Below are 13,148 nucleotides of genomic sequence, written 5' to 3'. Positions count from 1 at the left end.
TTAATTGAGTGTGCATTAATAAAATATAATTTAATGCCTAAGTTGCCGAAGTGTGTGTGTTCAGGGTTTGTGAGCTGGAGGAGCTGGGGGAGTTGTCACCATGCTGGGAGAACCTACGACGACAGATAGTCACTCAGTACCAGACCATCATCCTCGCGTACCAGGAGACTCTCTCTGACCTCACCAACTACAAGGGTTAGTACTGTACGCACACACACACACACACACACACACGACTACCAGGAGACTCTCTCTGACCTCACCAACTACAAGGGTTAGTACTGTACACACACACACACACACACACACACACACACACACACACACACACACGACTACCAGGAGACTCTCTCTGACCTCACCAACTACAAGGGTTAGTACTGTACGCACACACACACACACACACACACACACGACTACCAGGAGACTCTCTCTGACCTCACCAACTACAAGGGTTAGTACTGTACACACGCACGATTACCAGGAGACTCTCTCTGACCTCTGTCGTGGAAATTTCCTGTATTACCAAATGATGAGAGCAAATCACACACCAGTCAGAGTTATGCTTAATCTTCACCTTTTAATAATTAAGCTTTTGCAATAGCATTTTGACTTAACATTTCAGTATCTCTAATAAAAAGTTGAGTCGTCAACATAATGGCAACAGATCTTTTATAGCAAAGATCCACCCCCCTAGTCAACATGACAAACCACAGATTATAGGAACTTCACAAAGAAAGATTGTTACTTGAGAGAGGAGTATCCCATAGCCAGACAGCATTAGCTATAAATTATCAGTTTGGTCTCCTAAACTAAGTTCTTATCTCGTTCTTGGTACAACATAGTACCAAAACTTTACCTCATCCAATGGCCAATATCAATTGTCAATTATAGATACTCCTATCTCAAATACACCCAAACCTGGACAAACTCACTGAAGACAGTGAGCCTCTTAGGTCATATACTAGGGAAAGATAAGGGCAACCTCAGAGGGGACATACAATGGCTCCAGACACTGCCATCCTCCTCTCCCATCCACAAACTAATTTTCTCAATGAGAAAAGTAGGGAGTGACTAGCACACATACATTGTGGAGCCAAGAGATAATTGGTTCCCCCTCAATCATCCCTTCACATGGTTTAAAAGATACATTCACAAATGAAGACAGGCCTGACCTCTCCCCTCTGTGTGGCCCCAGTAACTGAACCCAGGACAGAGAAAGGATAACTGCAAACTGCCAACACTATAGTCCAAAAAAATACATTCTAAATGACAAGTATCTCCCAAAATAAAACATCTTATCTATGTTACCCAACTAATTCTGATTCACCCCCACATTCCACTCTCAAGGGACTCAGTCCCTTCTGAAGAATCAGAATAGTAACATGGCACCTTACTAACAGTAGTTGCAGAGTATATAATACAATTAAAAATACATAATCGAAATTTAAAGATAATAAAGAATCAAATCCCTTCAATGTATATGTAAGTATTCACCCTTCAGAGACTGAGTTTACAACTTTTATACCACAATAGACTTGCACCTGTTTAATCATACAGATTAATACATTTGTTGAGTAAAAATAACAAAACATATAAATACTCCCTAAATTGCAGGAGAACCAGTGTCTAAACACAGGCCTCATCACAACCTATAGGACAGTCATCCCTCTAAGTCCTCATGCTTAGAATTGGGTTCCCCACAATCAGAGATATAGTCAGGAATAGAGGATAGTTCAGGGAAATCATTTATGTACTGTGAACCCTCTCTATCTACACTGTCCAGTGAGAATATTTCACTGTGTTCTCCTGATTGTCGTCCATCAATCTCAGATTCTTCCTCTACACCTACTTCATTTGCAAGCAAGGGCATAGTAAGAATAACATCAACCACTTTATTAAACCATTTCTTCACACAAATGATCATTAGCAACAGAGCAATCAGTAATATTAGACCATAGATTAACCAGTGGAAAATGGTCGCAGCCCAATCACCAAACACTGACTGAACCCACCCTAACGGATTCCAGTTGATGTCAGGCTGGTGTTCCCTTTTGAGAACACCACTAAGCTCTTTCAAATGTTCCACTACAATAGTCAAATTGTCATCTCCCTGAGGAATGAATGTACAACAGTGATCTCCTATAATTTGACACACCCCTCCTTCACGTGCTAGCAACATGTCAAGTGCCACCCTATTTTGTGTTGCCATGAGTTGAGTGGCATGTAACTCTGGTCTTATCATAGAAAACCCTGCAGTGGTCAAATTTACTAGGGATTCCAAATGAAATCCTAGCCTATCCAACTCATGTGCATTCTCTGATGCCCCATACCAGAGGATTAAACCACACCAGAACGTCGAGAGTCACTGGGGACATTATTGGATTGCGAGATGTCCCTCTTAATTAGTCTTAACCTGCTTGGAATAGAGGAATTAGTTTTATGCATTACCACAAGGGAGATGTTTAGTTTACCAAAAATACAGCAGCCTGTCCAATTTGTAGGTAGGTGGAGAGCAGCTTTATCACCACAAATCCAATAATGATCAGTAAATGTTGCCGAGCCAAATTGATGAGGAGAACGATCGTCAGTTTCCGCATCAATAATGGTGTGTCCCACCCTCAGTCTAATGGGGTATCCAGAGCTGCATGTTCCCTTCTTCCAGCTACATCCTATTGGGAAAACCCTATAATTGACACATGTTGACATTCCCAGATAGGATTCATTAAATTGTTCGCCGGGTTCGTCGGGGTTGGACTTGAATAGGTTCTGGTACATGGGATCTAGGTTCTAAGATGATTCTACTGCACCAATGTGAACAATCAAATCCCCCTCGTAAATCTTTTGTTGATGACAAATTACCATTAATGCATTTATCCCTGAGTGTTCTACCTAGTGAGGGTTGACCCCCTGTGTTCTCATTGGACAAGAGCACTTCTAGTGCACAGAGTGTCATTAACTTAGAGCTCTCTTGAATTTTTTCAACATTTTGTTAAAAATCGTGCAACATTTCAACGTCCTGCTACTCATGCCAGGAATATAGCATATGATTAGTATGTGTGGATAGAAAACACTCTGAAGTTTATAAAACTGGTTAAATCATGTCTGTGACTATAACAGAACGTGAACGGCAGGCAAAATCCCAAGAAAAACCTGGTCACAAAAAAAAGGTATTCATCCGCCAGTCTCTGAATGTCTATGGCAAGAGAAAATAGATAGCGGCCCGTTAACAGTTCCTACAGCTTCCACACAATGTCGCCAGTACTGGCAATTTAATTGGATTTAATCCTTGGTGAAATGAGAAATAGGCACTTCCTGTCATCCAGTACACAGGAGGAGGCTTATGGGAGAGAGACAATGGACCATGATTTCAAGAGTAGCTGCTATTGAATACAGATCGCCCGTGATCAATTTGATCGATTATTAACGTTTACAAATACCTAAAGTTGGGTTACAAAAGTAGTTTGAAGTGTTTTGTCAAAGTTTATAGGCAACTTTTTTAATTAAAAAAAATGACGTCGTGTTTTGGAAAGCATTTTTTTCCTGGATCAGACAGGCTATATAAATGGACATTTTGGGTATACATGGACGGATTTAATCGAAAAAAAGACCCAATTGTGATGTTTATGGGACATATAGGAGTGCCAACAAAGAAGCTTGTCAAAGGTAATGAATGTTTTATATTTTATTTCTGCGTTAATTCTTTTGTTTACGTCCCCTTCAGGTATTTCGGGGGGTTGCATGCTATCAGATAATAGCTTCTCATGCTTTCGCCGAAAAGCATTTAAAAAATCTGACATGTTGGCTAGATTCACAACGAGTGTAGCTTTAATTCAGTACCCTGCATGTGTGTTTTAATGAAAGTTTGAGTAGCGAGTACTATTAGCATTTGGCGCTACGCATTTCCATTTCCTGTTGGCTAGGTGAGACGCTGGCGTCTCGGTGGCTGTAAGAGGTTAATGCTGACCTCTACTGAATACTGTAAGAATGGGGAGATCGCTGAATGTGGAAACAAGCTACATACATAACAGGAGGTATTTCCTAACATCAGTTCAGTCTTTACTGTACAGTTAAGCAGTGACCACCAAGTGTTTCCCTTGTGATTCCTACTGTGATGCTCATCCAGTGGAGTACTCGACCTTCTTCTTTCGATATGGGAGCGGCTATTGTTTGCTGGACTCCTGTCCTGAGCCTGCCGGTCATCAGTCGAGTCCGTACCATGTGGTCTTTCCAGGACCAGTTGTCGTTGAGTCACTGTCCATATGGCAACTGTAATGAGAAGGCTCAAGACCATAGCAATAAACTTTATGCGAGTCTGGGCCTGATCCTCCCATGGCCATCTAGTCGATGACTTCCGGCATCTCTGGTCCTCCATCCTCAGGGTCTGGTGGGCAGTATGGCACCTTCCTGCAGTGGTTGGCATGGATCCAAGTAGACCTCTCAGCTACGCGAACAGCAGTGGGGGTAATCAGCATCACCTGGTATGGTCCAGTCCACCTCTGCTGGTTCCAATGCTTTTGTCTCAGGTCTTTCACCACCACCCAGTCACCTGGTTGCAGTTTGTGCAGGATCCCCACCAGTGGCTGGGGTAGAGACGCTTTCACTCTGGGGAAAATAGCCTTCAGAACATTGTTTAGAGAAGTACAATAACTTACCATGTCATCGTCACAGCCCATCAGTGTCAGCTTGTTCTGTGAGAAGGGAGAATTAATCATCCTCATTGGTCTACCTGTCAGAACCTCATGAGGAGCCAATCCAGTGATTCTGTGGGGCCGCCCTCGCATGTACATCAGAGCCAGGGGGATCACAGTGACCCAAGAAAGCCCTGTCTCTGCCATAAGCTTTACCATCTTAGATTTTAGGGTTTGATTAGCGCGTTTAACTAAACCCCCGGATTGCGGCCTATAGCTACAATGGGTCCTGAGGTCTATCTGCAGACTCTCAGACAAGTTCTGTATCACCAGGTTTACAAAGTGGAAGCCATTGTTGCTGGTTAATTTAGATGGTAACCCCGACCTTGGGATGATCTCCCTAAGGAGATTCTTGGCTACTGCCATAGCAGTGGAATGTCGACATGGGAATGCCTCTACCTACTTGGAGAAGGCATCCACTATCACCAGACAATATTTGTAACCTTGACAAGGAGAGAGTTCAATAAAATCCATTATTATGTGTTCAAATGGTCCTTCTGGAGTCGGATGAGCCGACAGTGGCATGGGAATCCCTCTTCCCATGTTGTTAGCCATAGCATTCATTACCTTTGGAGACAGGGTTGGAAGAGTTAGCATGAGCAAGGCACTTACAAACAGCAATTTCAGAAGGGAGCAATGGCAAACAATGGTTCTCCTTTCTCAGAACGCTGAGCAGAGCCATCTACAAACCATTCCAAATGTGCATTTTGCAAAGGGACATCAGTTAAGTCCGACCTTGGTTTAGAGACAAGCTCCACCAGGGCAGCACAGTTGTGCGGCTCTCCATCCTCGGTGGGCAACAAAGTAGCAGGATTTAACACAGTGCACATTCTGATAATGGAGCAGTCGAGCTGGTGTTAGATGGGGTGTCTTTGCATGTGAAATAAGAGCATGTACAGCATGAGGATCGTGTACAGTGGCAACAATGTCTGCACAAGCCAACACAGCTTCAGTAGCAGCAGCCACAGCTCTCAAACAACAAACCAGACCTCTGGCCACACTGTCCAGCTGTTTGGAATAATACCCAACTGGGTGCTGCTTTCCTCCATGTTCCTGTGTTAAAACAGATTACATAAAACCATTTTTCTCACTAACAAAGATGTTAAAAGGTTTAGAATGGTCAGGGAGCCCCAAACAGGGAGAAGTAGTCATGAGTTGTTTGTCTGGTCAGAGCAGTCAGTCCCTCTGGTGTCCACTTAATTTTGTCAATCATAGCCATTTTGTGGCCATAAATAAGGTCAGCAAGTGACTGCACCACCTCAGCATAGTCAGGTAACCACGCCCTACAATACCCTGCTATACCAGTCAATGACATCGTGTCGTTTAGTAACCGGCTATGGGACAGAGAGAATAGCTTGTATCCTTTCTTTACCCAGCTGCCTGCCACTGGGAGAGATGTCATAACCCAAATACCTCACTGTCTGTGAAACCAACTAACTTCTTCTTTGAAACTTTGTGGCCATTCTCAGCGAGAAATATCAACAGAGCCCGAATATCAGTTTCAAAAGTTTCCATTGAACTGGAGCGCAACAACAAATCATCCACATAGTGAATCAGTGCTGCTCTCAGGGGGTATAAAACCCTTCAGATTTTGTTCTAAAGCCGCTGACAAAATAGCGGGGGATTCCACGTAACCCATTGGAGCCACAGTCCAAGTAAATCGCTTTCCAAGAAACGTGAAAGCAAACCAGAACTGAGATTCTGGTGCCACTGGAATACTGAAAAATGCATTCGTCAAATAAATCACAGAGAACCACTCTGCTGTGGGTGGTACCGCCCCCCAACAGTGTAGGAACCACCGGGGCACGGGCAAAAACTGCATCGTTCACAGGCCTTAAGTCCTGGACCAATCTCTAATCACCTGAATGTTTTCTAACAGGCAAGATAGATGTGTTACAGGGTGATTCTGGATAGGGAATTAAAGCACCATTAGCTAACAAGGATGCATGAACAGGAGGAATACCTACTATTGCCTCCCTACTGAGTGGCTCCTGTGCTCTAGATGGGCGCCTGGTATCTTTAGGAGTGACTACCATTGGCTCAGCTCCCTTTATTCTCCCAAAATCATACTTGTCCCTTGCCCATAGGCATTCAGGGACCCCTCTCAGGAGGGGTGAGTCTTCACTCAACAACATGATATTGGTAGAAAAAGAAACGTGATCAACACTATTGCACACCCCTCTCAGTTGGAGTTCCCCAACTGAGTGGGTAACAACTTGTCAGTGTGCTGGGTGAATAAGTTGACCCATCATGGTGCATCTCCCAGTCTGTAGCATCAACCAAGCATTTCATCCAAATTCCAGTATCCACCCATTTTACTCTGTCTGATTTTGCCAGGGACACAAGTGGTGCGCTATCCTCAAACAGGTAGAGCTCTTTCTGTGCAGGGGTTAGATTAACCTCTAAAACACAGAAATCACTGCTACAGTATGTAGCACACAGCCATTGTTTCTCATAATGGAAATCTATTGTCAATGGTGAAAAATGGGAGGTGCAATGTAAGCCTGCTTCAGACATGAAACTGCCCTCGTGGTCCCAATGGGTTTCGGCCATTGAGAAAACACAAGCAATATTGGGCACCTCATCAACATCCCATGCATAATACCAGTTACAAAACTCAGACATTAACATCAATTGCTCCCCCCCCTTCCTCCTCTTCTTCGTGAATAATAGTTAAATCGGTTCGGCCACATGTTATGTTGATGCCAAGTTCACACAGGAGGTCCCTGCCCATCAGATTGACAGAACAGTGGTCAGAGTAGAGAAATTGATTTTGACACTTCTCCTCACAAAAGGAGACAGGCAGAGACATAGTTACCTGCTCTCTGAGTGGGAGGCCTGAACCCCCTACAGTTTTGACTATTTCATTAGACATGGGAGGTTTTATCATAGCCTTGTAGTTAATGACAGACATAGCAGTCCCAATATCAACAAGAAATATTAGGGACTCACCATTGACACAAGCCTCCACGGTTGGCTCTACTCTCGGAAGGGTGTGACACTTTAAAAACAAATGCTCTTGTTGCTCTGAGGATTTTAGCACAACTGTCCATGTCTCCTCATCATGTCAATACTCAATAATTGTACAGGGTTGTCTGTGCCGGCGGCCCCGTCTGCCAGGCTCCAGGTTGTCCTCTGCCTAGAGAGACTCCTTGTGGGCCCCACTGTTACTGTTGCTGGACCCCGTGTGGTGGCCCGACCTGCCATTGGTTGGGAGGTGGCTGCCATGGCTGTTGTTGGAATGGGGCTGTCCATGCATGTGCTCCTCTTGCCCCCTCCTCTCGGTCCCCTCTTCTCGGTCCGCCCCTGCCTTTGTTCCTCTGGATTCGTTGGCTCGGAGCAGTCAGCAGCAAAATGACTTGGCTTCCCACAGTTGTAACACTTGCACACTCCACCCCCTCTTCCTGTCCCTGCTGGGGCTGCTCCCTGGTAAAACGTCATCTGGGCAGCCTGTAGTTTCTGTGTCTTTACTTTTTCTTCCTTTATTTTTTCTTCCTACTTTGTTGTCTCTCAGCATGCTTGCAGTGCTGTACCACTGTTGCTAATGGCTCAGTCTCCCAACTGATGCAGGTAGTCCTCACAGCTTTCTCCAGGCCCGGTGTCAGACCCCTCACCAGGGCGTCTTTCAGCAGATCCCCATATGCATGTTTGTTTGGTTGGATACCACTGTGTAGCCTTGAAACAGGTCTCAAGTCTCTTTCTGAAAGCCTCCAGGCTCTCCTCTTTCTTCATAGTGCATTCTCTGATAGCAGTCCAGTCAGTCTTAGTTGGATACATCTCCACAATCCTGGCCAGCAGTGCCGTTATCTGGTCCTGATATGCGTCATTCACAACCCACAGGTAGTTGCAATCAAACTGTCCCTGTACATCCGCCCACCTGAGTCCCAGTTTCTTTTTACAGATATGGGCTATCTCAGCAGCAGATGGTTTGTACTGACCCACCAATACCCTAATTTCTACTGAATATTTCACAGCGTCCTTACTTGGGTCTGGTAGGTCTTCTACAATGTATTTGATTTCATTATGTCTCCACGTCCTCTGGACATACACAATGGGGTTCCATGCTGCGGCGGCAGCAGCATTAGCATCATCAGTTCGAGGCTGAGGGTTGTGACAGGCCATCAGAGGGTATTGACGATACATGTCTGATGCTGGGTTGTATGGGAAGGGGCTAGAGACACGCCTCTCCATCCTGGCCCGTAGACGGTCCTTCAACGGGGGAGTCAGCTGGGGTGCCCCTCCGTTCTCACTTTTCTCACTGGAGCTGAGTGGAGGAGCCTCAAAGGATTGTTGATCTTTTTACCCTTCTGGCGTGCTCCCCCCACTGCGCCTCCAGTGGGACTGGCCAGTCACTCCAGACCCTGTCAGGACTTCAGCCAGGCTCTGTGCCAGACGATCAATCACCGTGGTGTTGGGAGAGACAGGGGGTGGGGCTGCAGATTGTAGTGGTCTTGCATCCAGTGGACCAGCAGGAGGCGGCTGAGGAGGAGGGAGGTCCGGCAACACTGGGTAGAGTGTTTGTCCCCCTCTCTACGGTACTACTCAGTCTCATCATCATCCTTCCTATTCCTTCTCACTGTTTCATCTTTCCCCTTATTTTCTCCTTCCTCAGTCTGAACTACCATATTCTGACAGGGTTTTCTCTGAAATGTGTCCTTCTTTCATTTGTCAGCTTCCCTTTCCCATTTCCTGAATTTCACCCAGTCAATTTGATCCTTTTTTCCAAGTTTACCTTTCTTCTCTACCAATCTCTGTCTTATCTCGTCTAACAGCGTCACACTTAGTGTCCCTGTCAAAGGAAAACCACCCTCTCTATGCCATAGAAGTACCTGTTCCAGAATAAACCTATATTTATCTACCATAACCTTCAAGGCTCCAGTAGGAGGGTCCGGAATGCCTGGTTCTTTGCACTCGCGTGGCTCCATAGTCCCACACACACACACACAAAATATCACGCACACACACACACACATACACACACAAAATATCACGCACGCACACAGGAAGAGAAACAGTTATAACAGGAATTCCTTAAGTACTCACACAGAATTTTAATGATCACTCACACAGAATTTTAATGATCACCCACACAGGATTGGTCAGATGCTCACACAGAACTGGTCAGATGTCCACACAGAACATCAGAGCCTAATTAAAAGGTTACCCACACAGAGTCAACCTACCGCGCCCACACAGAACGCTCCTACAAAACAACACACTCACACAGAGTAACCCAGGGCATACCTGGCTAGCACATTTTAAAATAATTGGAATTCACCACCTCTGAGGGTCACTTAGGCAGTCACACAGACACCTTCAGAATGACGTCCTTCTTCCAATAGGGCTTCACCAAGTACCGTGTTTCACACAGAACACAGCCACCCTGGCCCCTCACCCCCACAGATCCCACCAATCCCCACTGTGATCAATTCAGTGTCAGGATGGCTCTAGGTCGCCTGCAACCGGACAGTGTCAGAGTATCTTTGAGTCCACAAACTCTCAGATTACTCTCCTCTGACTCGGCCCTGTTTACGCCTCCAAGGTGCCCCCCTCACACAGGAACACACTCAGAGCCCACGTAACAGAGGCTTTTGTTAAAAAACTCAACTTCAAGTGTGGTTTGCTCACCTCACTTTTTTTTACTATGTTCGGGATGTGGCATCCACTCGGCTCGCTGCCTCTCGGATCTTAGGTTAGTCCATCTGCTCCGTTCCCGACGTGTGGTCTCCCTCGGATCCCAAGTTTGAGGGATCCCTTGTGCACGATTACCTAGCTCATCAGTAGCGGTCACCGAGTGAAGATTCACATCCCATCCTCGTCGCCAAATGTCGTGGAAATTTCCTGTATTACCAAATGATGAGAGAGCAAATCACACACCAGTCAGAGTTATGCTTAATCTTCACCTTTTAATAATAATTACGCTTTTGCATTTTGACTTTCAACATTTCAGTATCGCTAATGAAAAGTTGAGTGGTCAACATAATGGCAACTGAGATCTTTTATAGCAAAGATCCACCCCCCTAGTCGACATGACAAACCATAGATAATAGGAACTTCACAAAGAAAGATTTTTACTTGAGAGAGGAGTATCCCATAGCCAGACAGCATTAGCTATAAATTATCAGTTTGGTCTCCTAAACTAAGTTCTTATCTCGTTCTTTGTACAACATAGTACCAAAACATTACCTCATCCAATGGCATATATCAATTGTCAATTCTAGATACTCCCATCTCAAATACACCCAAACCTGGACAAACTCACTGAAGACAGTGAGCCTCTTAGGTCATATACTAGGGAAAGATAAGGGCAACCTCAGAGGGGACATACAATGGTTCCAGACATTGCCATCCTCCTCTCCCATCCACAAACTCCCTCATTTTCTCAATGAGAAAAGTAGGGAGTGACTAGCACACATACATACTGGAGCCAAGAGATAATTGGTTCCCCCTCAATCATCCCTTCACATGGTTTAAAAGATATTTTCACAAATGAAGACAGGCCTGACCTCTCCCCTCTTTGGGGCCCAAGAAACTGAGCCCTAGCAGAGAAAGGATAACTGCAAACTGCCAACACTATAGTCCAAAAAGATACATTCTAAATGACAAGTATCTCCCAAAATAAAACATCTTATCTATGTTACCCAACTAATTCTGATTCATCCCCCACACCTCACCAACTACAAGGGTTAGTACTGTACACACACACACACACACGACTACAAGTAACACACATTTATTTCAGCCTCAGATAACTATGTCTAAGGTGGTTTGTTGTGGTTTAACATGAGAATCCTACTCTGTCTATTCCACCCCTCTCTTTTCTCTGGTCTTTCCTCCAGGTCCGTCGTTCAAGGCCAGTAACCTGAAGGCAGAGAGGAAGCTGGAGTTCATACCCACCAACCTTCATGTCCAGAGGATGAGGGTGCAGGATGAGTCTGGCTTTGGTGAGCTGAGCCCCATTCCCTGTTTCCCCCTCCCTGGATGTTCATGCAGCTCTCCACTTTGGCCTTAATAGTTATGTTTCCCCAGACCACACGTATGACGTGGTGACTATCGGGGCTCCCGCCGCCCACTACCAGGGCTTCAAGAACAGCGGCCTGCGCAAGCAAATCACCAAGTTCGAGGAGGCCAAGAAACAGTGAGTATAGAACCTCACAAAGAGGTGGAACCCAGGTGGAACTGCGGTAGAACCTTGGTTGTATTAGATGTATCCTTCTTGCTGCCAATGCTCACTAATCTTATCACATTTTTTCAGCTAACAACCCTACTGACTGACTGATTATCTGGCTGTGTGTGGGCCTGGCTTTTTAAGTCTCTTGTTTTTAACGGACACATTTCTAATCAAGTGAATCCTAAGTCTGTTTTTGGTAGAGAAACACCCTTGTATCTCTCCCCATCCCCTTTTAAAATGGTATTGGAACGTTGGACTGCATCGAAACATGTTTACGGTGTTTTAACCATTAGGTAGAATGAATACCTGCATTAAACACAAACCACTGCTTTTGTCGAAACATTAACGTCATTATACAGTTGAGAATCACATCCTGAGAATGATATTATTTATGTGGTTAATGAATGATTCCCCACAACATACTGTCAAATGCAATGCCTCATTTATCAAATCCATGTACTTCTGTTTATCCCTTGTTCTTGTGCTACTGCATGATCCGTATTTTGACGGCCGACTTCCGGCTGTTTTCTCATTGTACACTACATTCTATGCTGCTTTTAGCCTTGGCATTTCCCCTTAATTATATTATATATTTCAAAGATGATTTTCAGTTTTCTGGCTTTTTAATTTTTTCCAATTGCATCTTTATTTTCTAATCAGCGTTTATGAGGAAGAATGGTGAGTTCCTATGTACTCTGATTCTGTTCTTTAGTCATTTTATTCTCCCCACTGTTTGTTTGGTTCTTTCTGCACGGAAATAATTGTTTGTTCGCCGTCACTGAGTTTGTTGTTTTAGCTGTAAGGCTGAGTCATTCAGTCACCTACCTGTGTTTCACCACTGTAAGTGTGAATCCACAATGGCCGCCTGTGAGTAACATCGTAAGCTACTGAATATGGACAGAGGGTGATCTACAGTAGAGCGCTTGCTATGGGGTTTGAGGCATAGAACTACAGAGACCGACAGATCCATAACAATAGCATTGTACATTCTACATCTTAAACAGTCTGCCTCACTCTGAACATCTGTGGTTCTATGTCTAGATAGTGTTGTCTGTGTTCCAGGTGAGGAACAGGCTTGTGCATGCAGATGTGGATGCTCACCTCAGTCCCAGACCTGCAGAGTAGAATATTCTAGCAGAGTTGAATTATTCAGATATATATTGTATGCAGCCAGGTGTGTAATCTGTCAAGCAGTGTGAGAGAATGTACTTCTGCAACATTCTCAACATTCTCCTTCAGTTCCCAGAATGCAGTGCACATTCAGTCTCACATTCCTGTGTGCTCTT

General features: G+C 44.7%; 1 protein-coding gene across 27 annotated transcripts in view; it reads left to right on the top strand.

Annotated features, from left to right (window-relative positions):
• Positions 1 to 13,148, top strand: part of LOC110528761 (inositol polyphosphate-4-phosphatase type I A) — a 55,301-nt gene that overhangs the window by 26,864 nt on the left and 15,289 nt on the right. For 18 of the 27 annotated variants that reach the window (XM_090240218.1, XM_090240222.1, XM_090240225.1 and 15 more), the window contains exons 10-12: positions 65 to 195; positions 11,531 to 11,635; positions 11,721 to 11,829. In XM_090240218.1, the coding sequence (XP_090096344.1) occupies positions 65 to 195; positions 11,531 to 11,635; positions 11,721 to 11,829 (345 nt within the window). Of the gene's footprint in view, positions 1 to 64; positions 196 to 11,530; positions 11,636 to 11,720; positions 11,830 to 12,522; positions 12,541 to 13,148 lie in introns of all 27 variants that reach the window. The other 9 variants (XM_090240220.1, XM_090240215.1, XM_090240205.1 and 6 more) reach the window with 1 other exon arrangement.

Source organism: Oncorhynchus mykiss, chromosome 7 (assembly GCF_057628025.1).
Source record: "Oncorhynchus mykiss isolate SJ-2025 chromosome 7, ASM5762802v1, whole genome shotgun sequence".
NCBI lineage: Eukaryota > Metazoa > Chordata > Actinopteri > Salmoniformes > Salmonidae > Oncorhynchus > Oncorhynchus mykiss.
Note: the sequence above shows the minus strand (reverse complement) of the source record. Positions and strands in the feature narration are given on the sequence as shown.